Source organism: Motacilla alba, chromosome 6 (genome assembly GCF_015832195.1).
Source record: "Motacilla alba alba isolate MOTALB_02 chromosome 6, Motacilla_alba_V1.0_pri, whole genome shotgun sequence".
Taxonomy (NCBI): domain Eukaryota; kingdom Metazoa; phylum Chordata; class Aves; order Passeriformes; family Motacillidae; genus Motacilla; species Motacilla alba.
The window spans coordinates 9,564,973-9,592,935 of record NC_052021.1 but is presented as its reverse complement, the minus strand read 5'-3'; the positions used below and the strand labels follow the sequence as shown (position 1 = coordinate 9,592,935).

The 27,963-nt window shown below is 38.4% G+C and overlaps 3 protein-coding genes across 22 annotated transcripts in view; 1 reads left to right on the top strand and 2 right to left on the bottom strand.

The window, feature by feature from the left end:
* GPRIN2 (G protein regulated inducer of neurite outgrowth 2) overlaps positions 1 to 10,019 on the bottom strand; it is a 38,465-nt gene extending 28,446 nt beyond the window's left edge. For 3 of the 4 annotated variants that reach the window (XM_038140600.1, XM_038140602.1, XM_038140596.1), the window contains exon 1: positions 13 to 280. Coding sequence is in view for 1 of the 4 variants with exons in the window: in XM_038140596.1 (XP_037996524.1) it covers positions 13 to 29 (17 nt within the window). In the remaining 3 variants the exon portion in view is untranslated. Of the gene's footprint in view, positions 1 to 12; positions 281 to 4,539; positions 4,664 to 4,896; positions 5,573 to 6,244; positions 6,370 to 6,900; positions 7,031 to 8,360; positions 8,508 to 9,383 lie in introns of those variants that run through there. The other variant, XM_038140597.1, reaches the window with a different exon arrangement.
* Positions 1,839 to 11,454, top strand: LOC119702455 (synaptotagmin-15-like). Of its 3 annotated transcripts, none has more exons than XM_038140603.1 (8): positions 1,839 to 2,405; positions 5,447 to 5,645; positions 6,312 to 6,454; positions 6,983 to 7,278; positions 8,042 to 8,212; positions 8,714 to 8,834; positions 9,886 to 10,065; positions 11,163 to 11,454. In XM_038140603.1, exons 1-8 carry the CDS (start codon positions 1,991 to 1,993, stop codon positions 11,297 to 11,299), a joined length of 1,662 nt encoding a protein of 553 aa, XP_037996531.1. In that variant the 5' UTR covers positions 1,839 to 1,990; the 3' UTR covers positions 11,300 to 11,454. The 3 variants fall into 3 exon arrangements, with proteins under 3 accessions (XP_037996531.1, XP_037996534.1, XP_037996532.1); XM_038140606.1 differs by lacking the exon at positions 1,839 to 2,405 and adding an exon at positions 4,568 to 4,674; XM_038140604.1 differs by lacking the exons at positions 1,839 to 2,405; positions 5,447 to 5,645; positions 6,312 to 6,454 and having other exon boundaries at positions 6,902 to 7,278.
* Positions 11,455 to 13,622: 2,168 nt separating this feature from the next.
* Positions 13,623 to 27,963, bottom strand: part of SHLD2 (shieldin complex subunit 2) — a 29,903-nt gene continuing 15,562 nt past the window's right edge. For 9 of the 15 annotated variants that reach the window (XM_038140579.1, XM_038140578.1, XM_038140580.1 and 6 more), the window contains 9 exons: positions 24,755 to 24,910; positions 21,254 to 23,708; positions 20,617 to 20,724; positions 19,658 to 19,852; positions 18,658 to 18,792; positions 17,494 to 17,700; positions 16,399 to 16,633; positions 14,654 to 14,769; positions 13,623 to 14,071 (listed from right to left, as the gene is read on the bottom strand). In XM_038140579.1, the coding sequence (XP_037996507.1) occupies positions 13,899 to 14,071; positions 14,654 to 14,769; positions 16,399 to 16,633; positions 17,494 to 17,700; positions 18,658 to 18,792; positions 19,658 to 19,852; positions 20,617 to 20,724; positions 21,254 to 22,757 (2,673 nt within the window). In that variant the 5' untranslated portion in view covers positions 22,758 to 23,708; positions 24,755 to 24,910 and the 3' untranslated portion in view covers positions 13,623 to 13,898. Of the gene's footprint in view, positions 14,072 to 14,482; positions 14,770 to 16,398; positions 16,634 to 17,493; positions 17,701 to 18,657; positions 18,793 to 19,657; positions 19,853 to 20,616; positions 20,725 to 21,253; positions 23,709 to 24,754; positions 24,911 to 25,047; positions 27,949 to 27,963 lie in introns of those variants that run through there. The other 6 variants (XM_038140585.1, XM_038140588.1, XM_038140587.1 and 3 more) reach the window with 6 other exon arrangements.

Below are 27,963 nucleotides of genomic sequence, written 5' to 3'. Positions count from 1 at the left end.
AAAAAAGTTTACCTCTTTCTAGATGCCATTACAGATGAAGGTACCACCAACACAAAAGTCAAAATTCACAAACACGAGGGAGTGGGTGTGAAAGCAGAATAACTTGAATATATTTCACTTGAAATGAATGGACTGGAAGATCATTCTATGACTGCAAAATAGGATTGAAAAAACCAACAAATGAAAACCCTTTTATTGGATGGGATCTGTTGAAGCTTTAAGATTATTAATAAATTATGGTAGGAGTTAGACATCAGTATAAAATGATGCTATAATTACTTATCTTTCTAAAGACCTATTGATGCTTGTGATCCTACAACTATATCTCATTTAAATACTTTTCTGTTCTTTATCAAGGAATGTTCCTATAAACAGATTTAAGTAATTACATGCAATCAAATTAATTGTAAATCAGAACTGGAATAAAAGGTTTATACATCAAGTAAATACTGTTTTTTTCAAAGATATCCAACTTAAAAAATACATTATTTTGAATTTTATCCAGTCTAGTGGGAATTACATGAATATAGGATAAATTATTTGCTGTTACTTAGACTGGTGTCAAATGAACACTGTGACATCCCTGTTTTTAAGGTAACACACTCTGGAAATTGTTTTGTGACAGAATTTTTAAGTGGTCTTTTAAAGCTCAAGGTTTGACTGTAATATGTCCCTGGATAGGGACACTAAAAAATGTGTATGTTACAAAATACGCACCAGAAACACAGAATATTTGTAGTACAATATCTAGGTCCACAAAACATGAAACTCTTAGCTAGCTGTTCAGGGATTTAGGCTACGAAGGAGGCTGCAATCAGAGATAAAGGAGGGTACAGTTGTGTTTCATGTCCTGTGTTTATTCTGATTTCCATCTGTTGCAAGAACTCAGCATAGAAAGACTGGAACCGGGAACTCCACAGTGGAGCAGAGAATCAAAATGAAAGCTCCCTGCTCAACAGCTTTGCCATCACCTCCTTCCACAGGAACTTGGGGAGGGTGGGATCTGCCCCTCCGGGTCCCCCTGTCCCACGAAACAGGAGCTGAATCAGCAGATGGTCACTGGCTATGGCTCCCCAGATGTCCAAACTCCCACAGCTCCACGCAGGCAGCACGGCTTGTGTGGGAGCCAGAGCATCTGGGACTTCACTGGTCAGCACTGCTCTGGAAAGCAATCAGGTGTTCAAAGCAACTTCAGCACTCCTCACACAGCCACTAAACTGAGCTCAAGCAAGAAGACTGCAAGAGAAAGTAGACAGTTGCTGTCTTGCCACACAACTCAACATTTTTGGTTGCCTCAGACTGCTTAGAGACTTATCCTGACCAGCGCAAAACTGCTGAGGGAAAACCTCTACTTCAATGTTTGCACTTGTTCAATGGAGAAATAAGAGTGGCAAAAGCACCGACTGTGCAATATTTATTTATTTACAAGCAAAAAATTAAAATATATGAAGCTTTTTCTTTTTTGGGTAAAAACTGTCTAAACACTTTCTTCCAGAGGACTCAAAAATTAATAGAAAAAGCTTAACCATTCCACATTTACAGCAGAACATTTTAAATGCAATGAAAAGAATTCTAAGATTCTACAGAAACAGAGGACATTTCATTAGGATCCTACTGGTTTTAATTCCTTTATGCCTTTCTTTGGCTTTTAGATTAAACAACACTATGCACTACACATGCACAAATTGTGAAGAGAACATGTAATACAAACAGCTGTCCAATTTAAGGTATAGGTTCTTGTCACATACTGGCTGTGAAAGAAGCATTAGGAGACAAAAGGTGATGGCAAATACTTTGTTTCTGAAGTATGCATGAGTAATTTGGCTGGTTAAGATCTGGTTGGTTGTATCCATTACACACTCAGAGATTAAAGACCATTACGTTCATAAATACAAATAGGAAGGGCTGTAATTGCAATTGTCTAAGGAGATATGCGTTCTTTTGTGCTTACATATTTTGTTTAAGATATAAAAGAAATGCATCCACAGTCATGTTCTTGCCCACACGAATATTGAGAATTAAGCTACTAATATCAAAGAATTTTTCCGAGTGCAACTGTAGTTTTTGGAGTTCTCCCACACTGGCAGTGTCACACAGGTGCCCTTTTAGGGCTGACAGAGGACTTATGCAGCACAAGGGTCAGCATCATTCCTGCCCGATTCCAGCCCTCCCTCCCGGGAGGCTCGACAACGTCTGTCCTCGGGGAGCCTGGGACAGCGCGGGCTCTTTCCCGGACGGGTCCCTTTGCTTTTCTTGGCCAGAGATGCCTCTCTCTGAGCTGCTGCTCCCGGCCTCTGCCGGGTGCGAGCGGCGGGGGCGGGCCGGGGAGGGGCTGCGGCGCTCGGACAGCGGGGCGGCGGCGGGCACTCGGCCCGGGCCCGCAGGAGCAGCGGCACCCATGCCCGGTAAGTGCCGGGGGCGCAGGGAGGGAGGCGGGGAGGGGGTGCCCGGCTCCTCCCGCAGCCCCGGCCGGGCTGGCGTTTGGGAAGGCTCGCTAGAGCATCGGCCCAAACCTGTCCCTGCGCCCTCCGCAGCCCGCCGGGGCAGGGGCAGCCTGGAGCTGCAGGGCTGGCAGCACCGCCAGACAGAGGAGAGCTCGGCCCTGGAGACAGGCACGGCAATTCGGCAGTCTTGACACCTCTCCCCCCCAGTTATTTAATTTACACTGTTCGTGGGCTTAGACCGTGTCTTTATATGGGGATTAAAACTCGTGCTGGAGAAGGGGCTGCTCGTAAACTTGCTCGTACGCCAAAAGGCTTACTGCAAAGTTTAAGTAAAGCTTATTAAAAGCATATAATCACACAGCAAGCAAAAAGGGATGCAATCCCAGAGGAGACAGAGGATGCCTGTCAGGACCTGCTCTATGCTAGGATAAACCTGGTACCTCTTAGCAGGAGACAGTCCCCTGGCTTGGGTAGGGGGAGATGAAGTGGTCCAACAGGTCTCTTCCATCTCCTCTGCCATGATCCTGTACCACAGCAGGATACAATACATCAATTTCTCATGATGACAGGTAGTTATTTTAAAAGATACATATTTTCTCCCAGCATACAATGGATGCAGCTTATCTGAATGGTCGATTTTGTGACTAGTGCTACATTGTGCCCTAAGCGACTGGTTCTGTTGCAGATCTAATCTGATAAAATGGTCTAAAAGTGAGACAAATTCTCCTTACTCTCATTAAATTACAGGTAACTACTGAAATGAATAAAACTTTATATTTACAGCTGTGTAAATTTAAAAAAAAAAACAGAATTTGAGTCTATGCCTATGAGTGTGTCATTAATACTTATCATTCTGCAGTTAAATTCAGTACATACAAATTCATTTACTAAGAGACTGGAAACTCATTCTCTTACTCGAAAATCAATGCACACCTCATCTTATTGTCTTTAATGGTAAATGGTGACAAAGTGGCTATAGGGCAACACAGGACTGCTGCTGAGACCATCAAAAACTTGTGAATGAAGAGGACAAGTTAAACAAAGACCTGCACAGCTTACTTGAAATGTTAATCTTTCAGATCCTTATGTCAGACAGTACAAGTACCAGCCATATAGATATTTGTGTTGCTTAGGAAACCATTAATTTCTATTATGTCCATGGGCATTAAACTGAAGCATTTTTTCTGCATCTAGCCTTCTGAGATGCCCTAAAATGTGAGACTGACTGAAGATATACTTGAGCATGCCCCACAAAACTAAAAGGAACAAACACACAAAATTCCCATGCTCATATGCATTTCCTCATACTGTACATTCTTTTCAAGGAAAACCAATTTACCCACATGGCACAGTCAGACTTGTCTCTGTATTAATATTAACCCACACCAAGTAGGAGCTTGTTTCCTGTTGCACAGAATAAGGATTGCACTAATAGCCTGGCTGAATGCTGGAACCCACGCAGTTCACCCACCTCCTGCAAGGACAGCAAAGTGCTGTTGCTGTGGTACAGCCGGGAGCAGGGCGGCTGCTCATGGTGGTGCTGGGAGACAGGAGTGACTGTGTGACTCGGGGAAGCAGCCAGACAGTTCCTGCAGAGGCCTAAGGCAACACACCTGGAGGGGAGCTGCAAAACCAACTTGGCTCCAGTGACTCCACCAAATGCAGGAAAATGAGTCAGGATCAGATTAAGGCCTTTGAGGCGCTATGGGCAGGTTAATTTTATAGCACAAGGTAATTACTTAAGTGTTCTGTAGCTGAAGGACATTTCATGTCACTTACTGCAACAGGGCAACACTGAAAAAGATCAGCAATATATGTATTTGCAACTCACCTCCCATACTCTTTATAGCTCTAATGAATAAACTAAATTAAATGAAAATAGTTTGGAATTATTCAAAACTATTATTACTTGATAGTCAAAGCTCTCACTAGTGTTGACTGATGATTTTGTGCTTGTATTGTCTTTATTTTACTTGTACCATTGCATAGAGATGGCTAACTGCAAGGTACCTACCAAGCACAGACAGATAAAAAGGAATAAAGCATAAACAAGTTAACTACCTAAAAGCAGAGAAGAAGAAAAAAAATTCAGTACCAGTTGTAAGAAAATGCCAGGTCACTTCACTACTTCAGTTTCAGGGGAGACCTTGAGAACTGTCAGCATCCAGTACTCAGCTGCTCCTGAGCTGTCTCCCATAGCTGCAGAGTGGAAGATCTTTCTAGAGTACAGGTACAGAGTAAAATAAGCTTTGCAGCCTATCACTCCAGCATTCTCAGCAAACATGTGAAAGCAATGAACTGAGCCCATTATCAATTGTCTACCCTTGGTCTAATGAGAAATTTTCACAACAGAATTTCTCATATTCATATTAAATACATTTATTAAGTTTTATTTGGATTTTGGTTGGTTCACAGTAATTATACAAGATATTGTTGTATGTTAAGTACTCACGATTCCGGAAACTGTGTTTAATGGATATTTAACTTTGACTTCACAGATCAGGAAACACATGCATCCTTAGAAAGAAAACAACCCATAGCTTTACTTTGTTCCTTGTGCCAGGGTCTAGATTCAAGTCAACATAGATGAATAGTTGGAAGAACAAACCAAACCAAAATAATGGTACCTTTCATATTAGGTGCTCCAGGGTTTTTTCTTCCATTATGCAAGCTCTAGCACTTCTGCCATGCTAAGGTAAATGCTAACACAAAACAAGAGCCTGAACAATTCTTTGGCATTTGGGGTTTTTTTATGTCTGTAGTGTCTCCTATTGCAGTAACTGCCAGTGCTTCTGAACGCTGTAATCTGTCACTGCCATTGTCATGTGTCTTCAGGTGCTGCACCATGCTATAACCAAACAAAAATGTGCATGTGAGCTGCATGCTTCATTTAAAAATAATTTTGGAATGGTGTTTGTTAGCTTCAATATTCCTGTCTACACGCAAAATATACTTAACTTTAATCTTCCTATGATGTTTTGTGTGCTTTTATGTTTGAACAGAACAAGCAGTTGCTGTGGCTGGAGGTATAATAGGAGGGATCCTTTTGTTTGTTCTCCTTGGAATAACTGCGTATCTGCTCTGGAAAAAATTTTGCCGCCTCTTTTCTTATGAAAAGCTCATCAATCCTGTCAAAACAACAAACGCAGATGCCATTATCCAGGATCAGGCAAATTCTGAGATTCATCTAAAAAGCACAAGGTATCTATTTTCATTTTGTGTTTAAAGCATATGCTATGTAATTTATTTCAACTTGTCAAATGTCAAATGAGCAGGTGATCCAAATATATGCATGAACAGAAATAAAGGAGATCCCTAAATTATATGAAAATATCAGTCATAATCTGTTTTTAGGTTCCTTTAGGAAAAGGATAATTTAACTATGAAAGTGATGATTATTCCTGATTTATTTAAAAGAGAGAATATATTCAAGTGTAATTGGTGACTGGATAGCTTTACCTGTTAGACAAACCCAGCCTATGTTCCAGAGTAATTTCTAGTCTAATAACAAAAACAACAGGATTTAGTTCAGGAAGGAGACTCTCTAAGAGAATTAATCATTGCAGGGGGTTTGGACTCTAAAACAAGCAGCTGCAGTTAATTCTTCCTTTTCTTTGAAAGATAAATTCTAAAGGGAAGGAAAGGGGGTAAGAGAAGAATCTGTCAGAAGAATTAAGACCTAATGTGCCTCACTGCCTTTTTATGGATTAAGCAATTGATTTTATTTGCTTTTTGATTTTAGTTTTACCTTTGCATGTCTGTAGAATTTTTACATTGTGACATAAGAACAGTAAACTTACTACTCTCATCAAGTTTGGTTTCCAGCTTTAAACCAGAAGAGTCAATAGGTGCTGTTGTCTTGTGCAGGTCCAGAAGTGTTCCATTTATCATTCCACCAACACTGCATGGGCGAGACTGGATTCACCTGACAAATGAAGAACAGGTTCAGGAAGACAGGGACCCCTTCATGACCCCTCAGTCTGGACCACGGTCATCATTTCATTCTTTGGGTATGGCATTGCAAAAATGGGACTATTTTTAAGGGTAGGGTGGCTTTAGTATTATGAAGCATAATACTAGGGGGCACAGCAGAGATTGCATTACACAGCACAAGCCCTAAAGGCTCTATGCATTTATATATTTTATATATGAGCATTGGGCAAGAAGGTAGTAATTTTGGTCCCAGTGTTGTGGTACTTTGCTTATTTGGCAGACGAAGCAACCTCTCCTCCCATATTTTGTAAAGGCCAGGAAGTGTCTGCTGTCCCCAGGAACAGCAGTCACCAGGTGCACACCGCAACAACAAATAGCTAGAACTAACCTGGTAGAATCACAGGAATAAGAGAAAAGTGGTGCAGCCTACAATTACTCCCCCAAATTTGAGGGAAAAGGAAATAAAATATGAAACTCTTACAAAAAAAACTTAATTGTTAATAAAGAGGGGAATTTGCTTTACCCAAACACAGCAGTGGTTATAAAAATGCCGGCAGTGGTTCTTGAGGCTAATCTGAGGGTGCTTGCTTTGCCTTTTCTTGCAGCTGGAGCTTATGTTGTAGGGACCATTAACCCAGATCTGTACAAGGTTCCTGAAGACAAAAGCGAAACAGATTTTCCTGATGGCAGCATTGGCCGCCTCTGGTTCTCCATAGAATACGAGCAAGAGTCAGAAAGGCTCCTCGTCTCCTTGATCAAAGTCAGAAAGCTGCAGGCTCCTGCTGACTCCTGCAGTCCATTTGTGAAAATCTACCTGCTGCCTGATGAAAGAAGCTACCTGCAGTCCAAAACAAAACGTAAAACTCTTAACCCGCAGTTTGATGAAAACTTTGTTTTCCAGGTACTTTTTCTTTTGATGAGGCAGATTTTTGTTTGCAAGCATTAACTTGTCAAACTACAGTACATGTTTGTATGTTCACAACGCTTCTACCAAGAGAGAAGTTGTTTCCACCAGAGACAAGATTTTTTACTGGGGCTTCTGGAGATTCTGGACTACAGAACCGATCTTACTTCTAGTCTGTACTAAGTTAAGGATTCCAGAACTTGCCCTGGGAATAATGAAAACTCCAGTTTGAACTACAGCTGAGCAGTTCAGCCCAGCAGTTCTAGAAGTCCAGAAGGAGCCAATACTGACATAATGCTTTCACAGCTTTTGGTTTCTTTGCTGTGGAAGTAGGCTACACAGCAGAACCTAGGAGGAATCTCTGGGTTGCTATTTGTACAGTACTGCACACCTTTGCTTCCCATGCTAACAGGCTTTCAGCACAAACCACAACACCTTTAAAACCACAAAAGTTTGTGTTTCAGACAACTGAAAAAATATTTAAAGATTCTAAACATTTGTGTCTGAAAGTGAATGCATCACACAGCACTAGATCCATATGAGCTAAAAAAACACCAACTTCAGAGCTTTCAAGTGAACTCGTATTGCAGCTTGGATCTGGACTTCCACATAGCACAAATTTTAAAAGTACTTCAAATAATTAAAGGAAATCTCCACCTAAACTTACCACAGTTTGAAAAATATTTCCTTTGAAGTCATGCTAGAATAGGAAAGTGTCAGATGTTTTATAATTATTAATATTCTTCGTTTTCCTGTACAGGTTTCCAGTAAAATGTTGCTCCAAAGGACACTAAAGTTTTTGGTTTATCATGTTGATAAACAGAAGAAGCATCATCTCCTAGGCCAAGTTATCTTCCCACTAAAAAATGAAGCATTAACTGAGGACAACAAACTAGTCATATGGAGAGATCTGGAGAAAGAAAACTTGGAGGTATGTGATACCAGACTGCTTGGCACTGTGGAACTTCTGTTATTTTACAAGTATTGGAAGGATATAGCTGAAGTAGAACTACATCCTACCAAGTGCCTCAAGTGCAAAATTACTTCATAAACATTTGGAATCAAAATTCCCATCTTACCAGATGCAGATCCATAGCTGTTGTGAAGGGAGTACCCAAATGCTTAGAAAAAGTCACATGAATTAGGAGGTCATTACATAAGAACTTTTGTTATTTGCTTATCTCTTCAATTACTAAGAGCAGAAGAGGCAAGGAAATAGATACATCCTGGAAAAGAGTAATTCTGAAGGTTAGGAAGGCTGATCAATTGGTTCCATCAAATGTTACAACAGCATAAATAAAGCCACTACAATTCACTCACATGCCTTAGTGTGACAGAAACTATAAGCATGAAAAAGGATTGGTCTCTCCATTTGACCACATGATAGAGAGTTTTTCAGACATATATGACAGGTGTTGTTCTGCTTCCAAAGCCTCCTTCAGAGCATGGTGATATCCAGTTCTCCCTGAGCTACAATGACTACCTGGGCCGTCTCACTGTGGTTGTTCTGAGGGCAAGGGGATTAAAGCTGCAGGAGGAGAGCCCTGCTGCTGGTAAGTAGGATTTCCTCCTTGCTATCAGCTCCACAATTCCTGTTTTAATTTGCTGCTTCCTCATCTGTACACCCAGGCTTGTGCTGTGGGACTCTGACAGGAGCAAATAAACATCCTGGTGATTTGAGTGGAAGCAAGCCATATTTTGCCCTGAGGCAATTAGATCTTGATAGCTTAGTTTTGCTATGTTTGGGGTTTGTTTCATAATAAAAGGTTTGTGCTGTGGCAATTGGTGGTAACTTCTTTCTCCTGCTTTTGTACAGTGAGCAACATCCTTTTGCTGCTCTCCAGTCCAGAGAAGGCAGGATTTCAGGGGATATTGACATTAACAGTTGCCTCAACTCAAATTCCCAGGGGTAACAGCTGCAGGACAACTGCTTATGCTGAACACCTGTCCTGGGAGGAACTGAGTTGGGAGGACAAAATTCCAGTTTAGGACAGCCTGGCTATTGTTTAAAGGACCATGGCATGGACTCACAATTTTCTCCCTTAGTGCAGAGGGCTTTTTCTGGTACATCATACTCGTGTATCCCTGGTCTCAGAGATTACCTCAAAATGCTCTTTAAAATCCAACACTCAAAAGCAAAAACAGATGAAGAACCAAACTTGTATTTCAGTCTGTAGTGATTTCTTGCAGGGCTTTGAAGTAAACAATATAAATGCAAAATACACCTATCATTTAAAAAGAAAATAAGTTTAGTCCTCTATATACACACATCACTATGAAGTTTTTTTTGACTGAACAAATTAAGCCTTCAAAAAAGTCTCCATCAGATGAAGGGAAAGCACAGAAACATAAGATCAAGGATGCAGGCTAAGAATATGGCTGCTTATTTTAACAGCACTTAAATTGGAAAGTGCACTTCAAAACTGCACCCTCAGTACTTTATAGGCTCCCTGCTTTATGTCATGCTGTCATGTGTGTTACAAGAATCTTTCACAATCTGATGTTATGCTTGATATTGACTCCCAAAAGGAAGAAATTCCTTAAGCCATCTCCCAACTGCTTCTTGAAGATGTCTTTTAGTCTTGAATTTCTTTTTCTCTAAAGGTGTGTATGTCAAAGTCTCACTAATGAACCATAATAAATTCGTCAAAAGTAAAAAGACAGCATCTCTTCTGGGAACTGCCAACCCTGTGTACAATGAAACCTTCAGTTTCAAGACAGATCAGACAGAGCTGGATACAGCAAGCCTGAGTCTATCTGTGCTCCAGAGTAACAAAGGAGAAAGTAAGTTATATAAATTATTACAGTCATAAAAATTATTACAGTCAAGGTGTCAAATCTCTTACGTATTTGAGACATGTTTAAACCTGAGAGGAAGTAATTCCTTTTCAGCAATAATCATAAAACTTGTAAGAGTTTTGGGGTATTTCAAAGGCTGTCTCTTTAAAAGCAGAACAACTTATTTGTAGTTAAGCATATGTCTCTCTTTCAGAGGCTAGATTTCATGGAAGACATGAATAAAATCTCTGTAGACTAGTCAATGCCAGTACAAGATGCTGTGCCTTTGTTTCATTCCAGTATCCCATTAAAACAAGCTTATGTGAACACTTGTGTAACACAGCCTCCAAAACTGTGTGGTCGTTCACTCTTTCCAAGCCAATTTGAAAGAGGAATAGCAATTTTAATTCTCTCAGCAGAGAAAAAGAAGAGAGATTAGCAAACATCCCCATTCCCTGGCAGAAAACCTGATGCTTGAGGCCACCTCTTACCAACTGTTAGAGAATCCATTAGAGTTCTGCTCACAGAAGCAAATCAGAATTCAGTATTTCCACTGCTCACAAGAAAAACATCTTCTCTGCAGTGCAAATATGATCTCAATAATTTTCCCCATTCACAGCTGAGAAATCCAGGCATGAATAAACAATCTGGTCCTTGGCAGTGGCAGTACACATATTACAGCTCCCAGCTGTCTCAGTAACTGCATTTATTTTTTGCAAAGCCAGAGCATTGTGTGAATCCCACTAAGGTTGAAGATGCCCAAAATTAGGGCACACTTCCCCAGTAAACCTAAGGTAAAGGGGCAGGGCAGACACAGATCAGATATTTGTACCTTGAAGATGTTTTACTTTAACTTCAGGCACAAGGACAGGCCTGCATTGACTAAACACCCACTTACTGCCACACCTTTTTAATGCTGAACCTCAGCAGGTAGAAGCTACAGAACCTGAAGTCCAGAGTTATTTCCTGGAGGAATATTTTGGTATAAAAATACCTTTTAGAACTGGCATTACTCAGAGAAACACATGTTGATACTCTAATGTAGGCAAGGATTTCAGAGAAGCATCACGTGTGTTCATCACTAACTGCCTTTTTTTCCCCAGAAACACTTCTGCTGGGACGAGTAGTAGTTGGGCCTTTCATGTACACACGTGGCAGAGAACTGGAACACTGGAATGAGATGATCAGCAAGCCCAAGGAGCTGGTTAAACGATGGCATGCTCTCTGCCACAGCACGTGAACAGCACTGAGAAAAAAAACAACCTTAACATGGAAAGGCTCTTACTATCTTTCTCATCTAAAGGGTACAAAAATCTTTGCTCAGATTTTGTACCTGAAGAAGAAACTAATAAATTATTTCCTTGACCAAACACAAATCAAAGATTTGGTCCCTGATAGGCTGGGAGTCCCTCTTTCCTCTCTTCAAAATATGTGTTAAATTTAATTAACATGCAGCCGAGCAAACAAAACAGCCATACATGATCTCTCAGTATTAATTATTTTGACTGGTAAATTCCACTTCTTGGTCATGAGTTCTGGGCACAAATGATCACACATATAGACAGAGCCCAAGAATTGCCAGTGATGCCACCAGGCCTATCTGCCCACTGCTCCACATCACCACAGTGGCTTCACCAAAGGGGAGAGAAGCCCAGTGAGCATGCCAAAACAGACAAAGCCCAAAAGACACCGACTAACACATGCAGAACTTGTTTAAAATAGCAACGTTATATTTAAGACCTCTTTTGAACAGGAAGGATGAAGGCACTGCTCACTGGTCACACACCTGGAAGCAGCTGTTCACATCCCTCAGCACAGGGTATTTCCTGCAGTAATTCAGTTCAATGTTTTCAGCTGACCCCAAGTACAGCACTTTGTGCTGACACTAAGGGACAAGTAAAGAAGTCACAGAGTCACAAATGACTGGAGGCTATTCCAGTACTGGAGTACTCTGAGACAGTAAGATGAGGACATGTCCTGTCCTATTATATTTCTCTCTAAACACATCTCTGCTGGAGACAGAGCATTGATTACAAGAGCCTTGGCTTTGACCTAGTATGACCATTCTTACAGTGACAATCCAATTAGCTTAAGCCCCCGGGCATGTGTCTGTTTTAGTAGTAGAGTCCTCTTCATTAAGTAAATTACTGCTCTCTAAAGTAATTTAGAGCAATTATTCCTAATCAAAATAAAATAGGACATTTTTCTCTTTTTGATTGTTCACTGGGGACCTGAGCTCTGTACCCTTCTCACTGTACAGTCATAAACCAGACACACAGACCACTGCAGCAAAACATTTTGCACAATTATGTTCCATAACCTCTACAGCTGAAATCAAACCAACTTCCTTTCAAACAGGATACAATATTAATTAATTCAAAATCTTCAACATACTAGGCTTCTCTGGGGAGATGAAACCACTTTCCATTTTGATAATATTGTTACTACTTAAAGGAAATGTTACGAATGAGAAGATACCACAGAGGAATTGAAGATAACAGACCTCCCTGATCCACCATCTGATATGCTACACAGTACCCTCAGTCTGTCTTGCTAATTACACCGCTGGATATAAAATGGGCCGAAACTCATTACATTAAGCTGAATTTGACCAAGTGCTCAACCTTCATTATATCTAAAGGGATAATACCAGCAACTCAACCCCAAAGAGCTGTAGTCAAATTTCAGCCCCACAAAGCTACTGCAAACCAATGTGATCAGCAAAGTTACTGTGCTTGTTCTGGGAAGAAAAACTACTCAGTTATCACACAGTTTACATATTACTAAAATAAAGTGATTTTACCAAGTAAATTTTGTATTTTATTATTTCAATCATACCATTAAGGATCTTAAAAGTAAGCAGTTAGAAGTATTTCAGACAGTTGGTTTATGAGTTTGTGCAGAAGATGTATGCAATGCACAGAGCCTGTTAACAAACAGGGTGAGAAGTCACCTGTCTGACTTTATGTACAGTACGGTCCTCCTTTCTTCCCATACATTAAAGTAACAATACTTCCAGCTTGTGTGTTCAGTAATTGCAGCTAAATTGTGAAGAAACAAATTCTAATGCACTTACCAATGTACTTGTACTCATGGTCATCCAAGGGAAGCAAATGAGAAAGGCCCTTTCTGACTCTTCCTGAACAAGAGTTATTTCAAAGCAAGAAACATCATCAAATCAGGAGTTGTAACACAGTGTTTTCAACTGTCACATAATGAGCAATTTCTTTACCTACTGCCTTTTTATATAACATTCATCTGATCTCGTGCTTGAGACTTACCTTGAGCTGCAGGAGGTGGAATGATTACAAGACAATTCTGTTCTACAAGAGAAAAGAGCAGCAGCAAAATTGCTGAGGGTAAATGGCAAAAATTTTGCTTTTACAAGAAGGAAAGCAACCACAACAGCAAAACAAAACCACCATATGGGATAAGACAAACAAAAATTGTGTAACTTAAATATTACTGAATTCTTTCTGTCTTCCTCTAATATGGCAGATCTCAGGAAAATTCAGTCTCTCACAAGAGTAGTGAACTTTTCTGAGGAGAAAAAGGAAAACAGATACAGAAGAAATTGTTGGAGTTTATTAACATAATTATTAACACAAATATGCACGTATAAAAATATATTTCATGAAAATTCATCAGTGTTACTCCAGCAGTATATACTATTAGCAGATATTCCGAACCAATCCTTTTGACAGTTTTGCTTTTTTCATAAGTTAAAACCAAAATTCTTTATTATAGTTTTTTGAAGAGATTTGCTCCCTTCAGCTAAGTAATTTTTCTTCTGCTTCCCATCTGTGTGTCCTTATGGTCTTTGTTACTCAGTGTAGAGGTCAAAGATCAGGATGAAAATTCAGCAGGTGGAAATCCTTTTGCAAAGGATAGCTGTTCTCATCTAGCACGAAGTGGCTTCTGATTTCCAACAAATAGGATGCTTCAGTATCTGCCAGCAGTGCATGACACAGATCTGCCACTATTGTGCTGTAGGTTATATCTGAAGAGGGCACTACAAAACACAAAACAATTCAATTTACACTTGATTTTCACAGTAGCACGTAACATTCAAGTTCTATCTCCATGAAGCTCCATTGAATTACGGGAAGTGAAGTTTAACATCTGAATAGAAAATTAGCTGTTATTTTTAATTACTTTTAAAAAACAATGAGCTGAGCCTGTTTCTCATTAAACTGTTAACACCAGTGAATCACATAAAACACCTCAAGTCAAACAGGATGTATCAAGTGAAGCTTGTCTGAAACACAGCTCAGTGTGAAAACATGCCATGAAAACATGCCATCTCCTTCTAAAAGCTCCTAAGACATTCTATTTTGCACATAAGGAATCTATTTAGCTATTGAATATTTAGGTATATAACTACACCTACTTAGTTATATAATAGGTATTCACACCATCTCACCTCCTGTTGTTGCAACCTGTCCTCTGAAATTCTGAGTTTGTCAGACAGCCACTGAAATATTCTTTGATGTTGGTTGCTTAGGGTTTTTTTAAACTGTCAACGATCAAAAATTTTCCTTCCATTGTGAAATTTGCTGCCTGTTTCTATCACAAGTAATTCATGAATCAGTACCTACTAATCTCTTCAGCCAGTCTGCAGGAATATTGAGGAAGATTTTTTCCACCAACTCAGACACCACATGAACATAAATTTCATATCCTTCATCTTCTACTGTCATCAAAGCAGGTCTAGATCAGAAAACAAAGTTTCATGAAAGTTAGCTGCTATGGTTTGTTTTCTATTGAAGCAAAATTTTAGAAAGCACTACAATTTAAAATCTTACTCTACAACACAATACCAAGAAATAGAAAAATGAGAAAATCTCTATGTACTCATGCGTCAAATCTGTAGCACTGGAATCAGTAATAAAGAAATGGCCTTAAACTGAGACAGGACACTCAGATTAGACATTAGAAGGAAATTTTTCACTGTTAGGATGCTCAGGATTGCCCACGGAGGAGGTGGAAGTGCAAAGCAGGGACATCAGCTTAGGTGTATCACTTGGAATTGTACCATCTGTATCAACATCACTATATATCTGTCTTAATACATCACTTTATAGCCACATAATACCAAGGTATATCTGTTTTACTGTAAAAAAAAAAAAAAACAAAAAACAAATGTTTTCACAAACCACTGAACAAATAAAAATCCCTATTGGGAAATACTCCCAAGGTGATGCATTTTTACTAATTAATCAGAAGAAAATTCCAGTGCAAAAACATCAGGCTTTTCTCTGAAAAAAATGGACGTGTAAATTCTTCATCTGGATGTGTTCCCATGCTGAGAATACAAACACTGGAAATCCTTATCATTTTTCTACCATCTTTTGTCCAGGAGCAAATTGAGGTCCTTCATGTCCACTGAGATTTTATAGTCTTATGAAGGACTGGCAGAACCTTTTCACTTAAGGAAAAACCTCTTTGCACTTTGCAGTTAAGGAAAAAACCTCCCTGACAGGAAAACAAATAGGACATAAAGATGCAAGTCTATTTTGCTTAGAGTACTAAGCAAATACTAAGTCACTACCTGGTAAGATAAATAGGATATTTAAGTCCTAGTTCATTAAGTAATGGTATTTAAGTTGATGATTCATTAAGCTCATTAAGAAAGAGTTTAGAAAGAATTTGAGAAAAAATTTAGATAGAAAATTTACATATTCTAGAATTCTATCACATCCATGGTTGTCTCAAACATTTTCTAGCTACATGTCTTTCTAGTCACAATGAAAATTATATTTCAAAAGTCCAAGATAAATGTGAGAATTGAACAATTAGTTAATAAAGATGTACCTACATCAACTAGATCCACTTAGTTTATTTTCTCTAAGTGTGAATATCTGTGTCCCACAGTGCCATCTGGTGATAACTCACTATCTCTGCTATCCCAGAATGTTTACTGAAAACACTTGTCAATATTATTTCTGCACAGCAGAAACTGACTAATCAGTTTAAAAACATGGTTCTGCGTTCACGTGATTTCAGATTTAGGCTGGAACAAGATTTTCAAGGAGTTTTCCTTTGCTCCTCAAGCTTCTACTCCACCTCAGCTTTATCTGACACAGTACTGGGTAAACATCATTCCTGCATGATAATAGTAGTCAAAGAAATAAAAAAGTTAGATTTAAACTAAGAATATAATGTATAAATAATGACAATATAATACAGCAATTCAAAAACAAATTGAAAATTCATTAGAGAGACAGGGATGATTGCTAACTACACCCTTAAACAAACAATTTTAGATATGGGGGAAGTTAAAATGGAGGAAGTTTACCTCCCTAATAATACACATTACTTTAACTCTATTTTGTTTACCTGTAGAATGTTTTTACTTTGCTGTATGGCAGACATCTAATACACTGCTTATAGATCATGTTCTCATCTGCCTGTAGCTCCAAACCACATTTGGCACAACCTGAATATGTAATCATAGACAGAGAAGCCAAAACACATTCCAGTGAAGTGTCAGCGGAGAAGATGATTTGCTTGTACTGACCAGTGGAAATGGTAAATTTCAATTCCAAGATATGGGCTTTCACTTGAACCACTCCTACAAAAACAATTCAAATATGAATTAAGCTTTATTTAGAACCGAAAGCAAAATCAATGCCTACAGCTGATTAAAAACCAAAATTGCTATCAAGAACTTTCTCAGTTTTTTCCCCTTTGTTAACACATGCTCAAATTTTTACAGATATTTTAGTCAGTGAAAAATCCTGGTGGCTAAATATTATTTTAAAATGTATAAAAGCATTACATTTTCAGGTCCTATATCAGTACATGACACTATACAAACTGCCTGAATAAGAGATCAAAATTGTGAAGAATTTCCAAGTGATTTTCTTCCCCCTGTTTCCAAGACACTGAAAAGCATAGCTTTAGCAACTTAGCTTTTCACTATTTATATTTGAACTACAGTTAAATGCTGCAAGAACAACTTTAATCACTTCCCAGAATGTAACACCAACCACAGCAATCTTCTGGGTTTATCTGGGAGAGGATGACTGTGTCAAATGTCTTCTTTGAACTTTTGTAAGAAGCTTGCAATAGCAGTAGCTACTTCACCCTTGCACTGGAGAGTTCCAGTTTTTGAGAAACACTGATAAACTTTCAGTAATTAGTCACATCATTACTGGACTGGCTGGTGTGGACAACAGAAGTCAGCATTTCCCTCTGTGCTCCAAAGCTGCCTTTGCATGGCACCACACACCACATGCATCTCTCAGCTGAGCTCATGGATGAAGGCTGCATTCAGTTTGGCCAAGTACAGAGCAGCAGCCTCCAGAATAAATTCAGAACCAGACCTGGACTACTTTAAAAAAACAACCATCTTACCTCATCAAGAGAGCATCTATTTTGCCTCCTTATGCATGGCACAACAGACATTACAGAGCAATGGATAACATTTACCTGAGCATTTTTCTTCCAGGAGTGCAGAGAGCCTTGTCAACCCCATGAGGGATGTTTGACTTTTCTGAAATTTTTCTTTAAATTCAACTGCCCTTTTATCATCATCAAACAAGCATTCATAGGATGACCACGGGGTTGTGTGCAGTTCCAAGTCACCTGAGACAGAACTACACTGGACCAAAAGGTACTTGAAGTCCCATATGTGGTCTACAGAACAAAAAAGCAAAGGGAAGAGTTTACTTTCTATACCGTGGTTAACTTACAGAAAGTCAGGGTCACTAACAAGACTGAGAAACAAATCAGAAGACATTCTCATATGATCAGCTCTGGCAACTTCCTTTTAAGTGTGATGACATGTAAGGTTTTTCCTTTCCCTATAAACTTTGCGTAAGTTGTCCCATAACAGAAATTTCATTTCACCTCTACCAAATTCAGCTCTCAAGGCAACTGAGACTTTTGAAAAACAAACCAGCTCTGAAATTGGTTGTCAACTCTAATGCTGGCAATGTCTCAGAGAAAAAAAATCTTCATGTTATTAAACTTCCATTTTTTAATGTCCCTGTTTTTTAATCTTCTATCTCCACAATTATCAATTTAACATAAACCTAGTTTAATTTTTTTAAAAGAAGAGACTAGGAATTACTCAAAATTTGGTAGGAGTCACTGCTGAAACACAGTCTATGTAATTCTTGCAAGAGATACTTTTACTTAGTTACAGCTGGACTTGATCTCAAGACCATCAGGATATAAAGCCTGACACGAGTAAAGTGGAAAGCAGAAAATGAAAAAAGGAGTAGAAAAAACCCAGTAATTCGTGCTAAATGAGACAAGGATAAGGAAGACCCAGCAAAACTGGTAATACAGTTAACACTCATGGGTTTTTACAGTCACATAGCCAGTCACTATACAAGTAAGAGCATCTTGTATATAGATTCAAGTTTTTAAATATTTATGCCTTCTCAGTCTTCTAAAGTGCATTCAAATTCTCTTGTCTGCACTGCTTCTAAACAGAGGAGATACGTTAGAATTAGCACAAAATACATTACCCCTCCAAGGGGAATATTTAAAGGTTGAATGGATCAATGTTACCAGCTGAATACTTAAAAGGCACTAACAGCATCACAAAAATCCTTTTAGACCTACCAATAGCTACAAGGACCTTACCTTTTTTCCTCTGAAGCTGTGGGTACCAGGCAGCCCCTGCTCCCCACAGAACCATCCTATAGTGTTGATCTCTGTTCTGTTCTACAGTTAGAATAATTTTTTTTTGGCTGCCACCTCTGTAGCTGTACACAGATTCTGAGAAGAATTGAAATTACATTACTTCTACAGTAAAAAGCATATAAGCACATAAACCCCACGTGCCTCAGCTTTACAGTGAAACCATGGTGTTATCACATTTTATGCTACAATTAAAAGCAAAGAAGAACACACCTATGATTTCTTCTGGACAGAAAATAACTTGCTTTCTTCTGCAACATGAATCTAGTTTAAGGGAGTGCATAAAGTTAATTAATAAACTTTTATCCATCTAAGCACTCAGTAGTTGGACAACTCCCTTTGAAGCAGGAGGCATCTGAGCATCTTTCAGCTCCCATTCCTTCTGACTTGTATTGAATAGAAAGAAGTTGTACTCAATCTCTCAGCAATTGGAAGTTCCCATAACTTCTGTGCAATATAGTGGAAGAAACATTTCTCTAGAAGTTTTTACATAAAAGAAAACTACAGGCACAAGGTGAACAAGGCACACTAAAACTATTAGTAACAGTACATACAAATTGCAACAACTAACATCTCTACATCACTCTTATCCAGGACACTGTATGTTTGTTTCAGTTCCACACTACAACTACAGCATTTTCCATAATTAATTATTTTTGAACAAGAATACCTGGATGAAATATCTAACCAATATTTAGTTCTAATATCTAGATTTACATACGAGAGCAAATTTCTATCTATCTAAAGTCTACATTTAAAACTAATAAACATGCTACTGATGATGTGGGTAGAAATTTGTATCTTACTGGTTCAAGATGATAGTGCAATGTGATCAAATCTTTGTGCAAAGCTTGAAATCAAGCAGTGAGAAACATTTTGCCTTGCAAAATTACTATTTAAGTTCCACCTACTGCAGAAGTTGAAGTCCAGTGCATGAACTTACCTGTTAACACAGAAATATTGATAATTTTCAGGATTGAGTGCACCAAAGTATTGGGCTGGAGCTGATGTAGCTGCACATACCGAACATCATCCAGTCTCTGAACTTGTCTTTGTGGAATGTCTCTGAAGTGTGGAAATTCTGATGATATGTATGCCAATAAGCCACGCAGAACACCATCATCCACTAGAGGATAAACTTACATGGAAAAAAGGCAAAGTCACATACTGCTTGTTATGCTCAGAAGAGTAAAACTTGTGACTTGAAACATGTTTACACTGAAAAAATCAAAACAGCTTTAGAATAATTTTAAGGTAAGAAATTCCTGAGATATATAACACTAGATTTGAAATTAAACTGTACTTCAGGGTAGTATCAAGAGGAGGCAGATGAAGCTAAGTGCAATAATTTAAGATATATAAAAAAAAACCCCTTGTACCATAGTTTGGTAAGAAGAAAGCTGTTCTTGATCACTGACCCCAGAATCTGCCTTAAGAGCTGGCATCACAACAGTGGACATCACAAGGACAGGAAGAACATTGGTGATACTTCCACAGTATTTTCCCCTCAGTCTCCAACCCTCCATGGCCTGCAATTAATCACGTTCCCTGAATGGATCTACTTACTCCACTTTGCAAAAAAATTAATCCTCATGCAATCTCAGACATCACATGGACAGGTCCTGGGATAACTGCTCTTTCCTAAACTCAACTCATTTTTTTTTTTTTTTGAGTTCAGAGTGGTAGCCACCAAACTTGATCATTATCTCCATATGCCTATCTGATGTCATGTCCACACCTTGTGCTCAGGTGTTCCTGTCACATTTTTCTATTGTGTTTTGTACCTCTCAGTTGCACCCATTTCTATTTTACCCTGTGTGTGAGGCATTGCCAGCAAAATGGAGTACTTGAAATAGCTCTCTTACTGTGATTTTCATGGCAACCTATGCACTACAATCTTACATTCTTCTGTATTGAGAGCTGAGCAGTTCCCCAGATTCAGTAACTGACTGGAAAATGTTGACTGAAGCATGACCTCTCCACACCAAGGATTCTCATACATTATTATATCTGCAAGAAAAAAGCCAACTTTATCAACTCATGTGTTGACAATATAGAAGTGTATCCTATTTTTCTTGACTATATAACTGTCTTACATACAGATGTGTAAAGCACAGGGTTTGAGAGAGATCACTTGGAAACACAGTGATTTTTTTTTTAAATCTACCAACACCATTTACAATGAGTTAGTAAAATTTTCTCATTAGTTTGATGTAATTCTTACATTTATTAGCCTCCTAGCAGACACTGCTTATATCTGGTTTTTGGTAGCACTTGTACTTTTCAGGAACAACTGTTTTAAAACACTGACACCTTACAGAACAGCCCTGACTCTCCATGGCTGTGTCTGAGGGCAAGCTTCCATGGAATAGTCAATGTTGCCCTGGCAGGATGACTGAGAACTCAAATGATGTAAGTGATGTAAAAAAGCAACTTACAAATGCTTAGCCATAGTTCCAGATTACTTGTTACATTCTTCTACTTTAAACAGGCATTTTTAAGACCCGTATTTTAAAAAGGCAAACAAAAGAATTCTCACCTGTAAGCAGTACGATATCCCCAGGAAACACAGTGAGGGACCAAAATGCAGCACCACGCCACAGCACCACCTTTCTCTCAGTTTCTGACTGGTCAATAACAACAATTGTTGCCACAGGAACTTTACATGAAGATTTTGGTTTAGTCTTCTTCTGTATTTCTTTGATATGACAAGGATGTACAACTGCGACCAAAATATTGTACTTTTGATTTTTGCTGCAGCAATTCTTAAGTAGTGATAGTTTCTTTTGGAGTTTCTTGAACTCTGCCATCCTGTCTGGATCCACTCTCACCCCAGAAGCAGGCGGAGAAGAATTCAGTTTAGCTCTCTTGGATTTCAGCTGTCTTTTAAATGCTGAGTGAGATAGATGAAAGGAATCTTCATGCTTGCGGGGTCTTTTAGAAAAGTTCTTGTGAGAACAGTTCCCTTGAGAGCACAGTATCTCAGAGCTCAATGGCTCAATATGGATTTCATTTACAAGTTGCTCAGCAGGATCATTAAGCTCTTGAAACTTTTCTGCATTTTCCTGAGCACTTTCTTCCTGTTTTGTAGCTTTAATCGAAACATTTTCCCCATCATCCTCAGAACTGAAAAGTTCAAGAGAGCTTGCATCCTCTTCCTCATATTCATTTTCAGTCACAGTAGTAGTACATGTTCCAACACCAGAATCACATTGGAAGTGATCATACTGTCTTTCTTTAGCTTTTTTGCCTGCTTCTATTTCTGATAGTTTTACAATACTTTCCTGCATCTCATTCTGTGCAAAAACAGCCACCTGACTGGAAGTCACTACACTACGAAACTCAGTGTCTGCTGACACTGCAAAGTCTGCACACTCATTTGGCTCTTTTGGTTTGGACTCCTGACCTTTTTGGAAAAACATATCCATACATTGACATCGATGATGATGATGCTCACTTCTGTGAGCTGCCTGAAGTCCCACAGACTGTAGATGGATGCTGACCTGCTCAGGGCTGGCAACCAAAGCAGAAATGTCAGAGCTGTTAACTTCTGAAGGACGGGCTTTTCTCTCAGGGAGCTCTGGGCAGCAGGTACCTGATGGTTCCTCTTGTCCAGCTGATTCTGCACGGCCCTGGGGCAGGTGTTGATCTGCAGCCTGATTTACATCTGCAGGTGTAAATCTACCTTTGGATTCCTGACAATCAGAGCGAGTCAAACTTGTGCTCCTTTTAGGTGTGCTGGTACAAGTTAGTGCCACAGGGGCAGGAGATGGCAAATCTTCTCCTTCTTTTGCCACGAGCCTGCCCTGCTGAGCTCTGTCCCCACTGGCAGGGACCCCTGTGGGTGTGGAGCTTTCTGCATGGGGCACCGAGGGGGCAGCAGCACCCCGGAGCTTCCCAGGAACAAACCCAGGGCTATCACACAAACAGCGCAGCTCCCTCCACCGCTCACCAGCGGGGGCTGAGCTTTGCTCTAACCCCTCCCCTGGCCTCGGAATCCTGGGTGCTCCCACAAAAATATGAATTTGAGGTCTCTTTGACATTTTTGACTGCTGTGTAAGTTTGACTTTAAATACCGTGGTTTATGCAATAAGCACAATAATAAATATTAGCAAATGCAAAAAAAAAAAATTTACTTTTTCTTTGCAATTTTAAAAACACGTAAAATTCATGGGAGTATTTCATAGTTTAACTGGTAAAAAAACTACTTAACTACTTCAAGCCTATAAAAATAGATGTACAAATCTTAAAAAGAGAATTTATTTTAGAAATATTTAGCACTTATTTATGTCAAACTTGCATAGAAAAATTAATTTACAGCAACACCTAGTTTCTGATTCTGATACATGGAAACACATTATAGTGAAGTTAAAATTAAGTTTAATTATTGACCTATTTGTCTTCATTTACTATTGCTAATCAAACAGTCAAATGTGACTTCACCAATCAGTACTTGCTTTTAACTCATCTGAAATAAATGTAAGAAATCTTCACAGCATGGTTAGGAGATCATTTCATCTCCCAGAAAATTACAGTTTCAACTAAATGATTAAAATACTAGAGCTATTTAAAATTAAAGTTTGCTAGAAATGCAATATTTTACGTGCTGTTTTGGCATGAAACTACTGTTTCAGGCTATTACTGATAAATAATAATTATTTAATAACCACTAAGAGGTCAGTAAAGCTTGAGCAGGTGATTTAGGATTTGCTTTAATTCATTTATGTAGTACCAAACTACTCAAGAAATTACTAGCTTTTCCAGCTAATTAAAAATAAGCCCACTTACACAGCACACAAAAAGAAGACCTTTTAGTTTTTAAAACTCCTGCTGTATAATTATGATTTTAATATATGCAGAAACAAATATAACTGTTCCTTAAAATGCTGATTACAGCTACTTGTTTTGGGAGTGCTGTTGCTAACAGAAGTTGCTTCAACAGGCAATTCTGCAGACGAGGAGAGCACCAGAAAAAAATTTGAGAGCTAATCCAGCTGTAAATAGAAGGAAAAGACCACTGAAACAAATGCAGCACTGAAAAAGATGCAAATTTTTCATTCAGCACTTATTAAATTAGCAACCATTTTCCTAACAACCCCACTAGGGGTCAATAAATCTGCACATTCATAAGGCTCATGTTAACATGGAAAAACCATAAACACCCCAGAATAGTGAGCTCTGGTATACCACTGCTGTCACTGGAAAAGCAATATACAATCTCTAAAATTAGTTAGGGCAAAATACAAAGAAGCTACAAAACCTAGAGACTAGTACTGATCACTTTTATGGTTATAACAAAACAAATACCACCTAAAACACTGGAGTGTCCAAACTTCTGCAGTTGTACACTTAAATTTAGTCCCAGAAAATGGTAACTTTTAAAGGACAATAACCAAAGCTGTGAAAGCTTTGAGTTACATAAAGAATGGTAATATACAAATATCCAAAAGAACATAATTTATAGTCAACACTAAAGTAGTGGATCGGGTAAGGGAAAGACTAAGCAATGTGATAGTGAGGTTGAATCCCTAAAGTAGTGATGTTAATAAGTTTTGTAGATAAAAGGCTACCAATACATGATGTAAAAAGCTTAGTAACAGATCTGTGACAAACAGAAAATGCTACTAACAGTTCAAATGAACTTAGTAAATGTCCAGTTACATAGAATTTATCAGCCCCTCATTTTAAGTATCACTTCTCTTTTGCTTGTTGACATGTTTAAAGGTTTATAAGTTACACAAAAATTCAGAAAGTTTTCCTTAACTTTGCAGTTCTGTAACTTCTCTAAACTTAGGATTTGTTTTGCTGATTCACATTTTGCAGTGCCAGTACATTAAGGCCAGGCTGGATGGGGTCCTGAGCAACTTGGTCTAGTGAAACGTGCCAATGGCACAGGGTTTGGAAGTTGATGATTTTTAAGAGATTTTCCAACCTGAGCTGTTCTACGATTCTATGATCACACCAAAGGAATTGAATCTTGATGTTGTTTAATGAATGTTTGCAATTAAAATACAGCTTATATTTTCAAAACATAAATTACCTTAGGAATGGCAAATGACGTCTGCCAACTTTCTGATTCCTGTAATAGGGCCACTACTAAATGACCTGTTTTGGCAATTTCCAAGTGGCTTTTTGGATCAAAGATGTCAAACTCCTTCCTGTACTAGGAATCATCAGTACCTAAAATCATTTAAGTCTGTAAAACAGAAAGAAAAAAAAGATTAAAGTTTAAACACTTTTGCATACAGAGAATTTAGGTAAAGTACTGTTGCTTTGCTGCTTTAGAAGAGAATTATTACTCCCTTAATGAGTTTTGTTAGAGAAGTTCTATACCTTGTTATAAATAAAAGTTTGAAAGAACAATTCACTTCAGCAATTGTTCAGCAATTGATTTTTTTGAGCAAAAAAATCTATCAATTATTTTAGTATAATTCTACTGCCACAAAAAAAAATCCATTTTATACTGATAGTTAAATTCTCTGTGGGCAGACAGTGGGTTAACTAACTACACAGAAGACAACAGGAGCTAAAACTCATGAAGATACAACTGAAACCTGAATGCACATATCCATTCTACCTGTTAATTATTACACCATTTCCTAATTTGTGGAAAGGTGCTCTATTCCTAGCAGCCAATGAAAGCCAAGCTTTTTATCTCTGAAATGGTCAGAGTCTGATTGACGGGTCAATGATCTATTAAAAAACAGTAACTACATCAGCAAGTTTTACATTTGCAAGGCACTGCAACTGAAGTTTAATATACAGAAATATTTTATGCTACATAATATATTTCCTCCAATCTAAACAGTAAGACAGGAATTCTAAATTCAAAGGTTTTTAAAACAAAATGTCATTAGCAGATTGTTCATCTCTAATGATCTGCTGCACATAGAACAAAATTAAAAATAGCTTTAAAAATCCGCTTCCCTCTAGAAATGTTCTGATGCTACATACATGACCTTAAAGTGTCCCTAAAATGCCCTAAAAATACTCATCAATTTTATTCCATATTTTTCTGCTCATTAATAGTATTCACTCACCATGACAATCATTAAGCATTATGCCAAGGTAATTTAAGAGGGTGACACAGCTTCAGCTTCCTATAATTCTTGAATACTCACAGTAGCCACATGCCTGATCTCTGTTCTGAGAAGTTACATCCAAATAGTCTCACCAAGTCTTTACTCAAGCCCTGTACACTAAAAGTAAACCACACTAATTCAACTTCCAGTTAAGAGTTTCTTTATGAATGCTACACACTACAAAGTTTCAAACTACATATAAAATTACAGAAATAAAAGACAGTAATGCATCAGAAGACAAAAAACTATACCAATATAATGCAAAAGTGTACTTGCCCCTCTAGGAACACTAAAGTTTTAGAAGACACTGTATTCTTTTAACTTCCTGCTTTGATTTGCTTTAGCTTAATGATGAACATTCTAAACATTCTAAGTAAGTGGTTAATGACTTGACCCCTAAAATTCGCAAGAAAACATTATATTGTCCTTTACCTGCTGAAAAGCTGGTAATTAAGTAATAAATACATAAAGTAGGATATTTCTTAAATTCTAAATTTTAACTTCTATTGTGGCCTTTACCCTCCCTTATTCACATACTTCACTTTATACTCCTCCTACATGTAGTATAAAAAATTTAATGATTGATTCATCTACCTTACAACAGAGGAATCTGAATTATTCATAGCCATCTTCAGAGTATTTGTTTCAGTTCAATTCAAGCTGTAGGGATGTTGGGCTGGGCTTTTTCTTTTCTACAACTGAACCCATTGATTGTGGAGTAGAAAATCTACTAAGACAGTTGCTAACCAAAGGGAAACCAGAAAAACTTCTTGATGCAGAATTCTGATTACATCACAGGAAACTCTTCTGGCACTTTCACCGTGCTGCTCAAATCTCCCTCCAAAATTCAACCTGATCTTTTTAAAAAGCCAGATACTGCAGCTGTCCAGCAACTTTGAAAGAAGAAACAGCAAGCAGTGTAGTAACAGTTTCATACACTGAGAAATTGAAACAACTCCGGAATGAAGTGAGGAATGCATTACACGTTCCCTTGCCACTTGTGCAAGAAAAAGAAGGGAGATCCTTCAACCAACAACGCCTGCTGGCACTGCAAGTGAATCAATATATCAGCAACAGCACCTATCTACTAAATCAATAATCTTGGTCCAAATACATAGTGAGAGAAACACAATGGAAAATAAAAACTGACAGAAGAGCTCAAGCTAAGCACCTTGTAGCTGAAGCAAACTTACTCTACGTTAGAGTGAGGGATGTATCATGTGGGCTTCAAAGAAGATGCTATGTGAAAGTGAATGGCAGTCCAAGGAGATTTACGTGGGCTGCAGTAGCCCAGGCTGGTGGCACCTAACAGGGACTCAAGGGAACACAGATGGGGGAGAACATACACACACAGGGGCAACTGAGGAAATTAACAGGATAGGTCTTCTGTCATCCTCTGTGATTGTTACAAGCACTAAATACCTTTTATTTGAATTTTCATACAAGGTTTCAGTCAAAGACTGTAGTCCTTGACTGAAACTGACCTGTCTAATCAAATGCAATTTTACACCAGGATGATCATTTGGCTCACACACTAACACTGTGTTAGCACATGGAATACTGTGCACAGAGGCTGCTGTCAACCAGACCTGCTGGTATAGCAAGAACCCTGCTAGTTGATATCAAAATTGATAAAAATCACAAACCTTCATTTGCCTACAGCAGTATCTGTAATTAGTATAAAGTTACTTCTAAATGAGGTACTTAGGTTATTATTGACCATAAAATAATTTCTATTAGTACTTACTATTGAAGTTAAATAGCAGCATTCAGTATTTAGTTCTTCTCACTGGCTATGAACAGAGGACCACAATACCATTTGGACTCAAGATAGATGCAGCTGGTTTACAAGTACATAAAGCCTGTATTCAGCAATATCCAGCCATAAAACACGAGGTATCCAACTGTTTTTCCTTATTTGGAGCACTTTCAGTAACAAGATGATTTTTACAATAGAGAACACTTATGGTTTAGGTAACACAACAGAAACCTTCCTAAATACTCCTGCAGCAGCAGGGAAGTAATTTAAACCAGAAATCAGTGTTCTAAGCAGTTCCATAGCCTGACACTGTAAAAATGTTAAATCAAAATACTGAGTAAGAAGAGGCAAGTTGTTCTTCATAATTATTACTGAACTATTAATATACAAAAAGAAGGCAAGCAATCA

What these genes read in the sequence shown, in the direction of transcription:
- LOC119702455 (XM_038140603.1), top strand. Translation starts at nt 1,991, where the DNA reads ATGTTCTTGCCCACACGAATATTGAGAATTAAGCTACTAATATCAAAG. An exon ending in GTCATCATTTCATTCTTTGG is followed by an intron (nt 6,455 to 6,982) that starts GTATGGCATTGC and finishes CTTTTCTTGCAG; the next exon opens with CTGGAGCTTATGTTGTAGGG. An exon ending in TGGAGAAAGAAAACTTGGAG is followed by an intron (nt 8,213 to 8,713) that starts GTATGTGATACC and finishes CTGCTTCCAAAG; the next exon opens with CCTCCTTCAGAGCATGGTGA.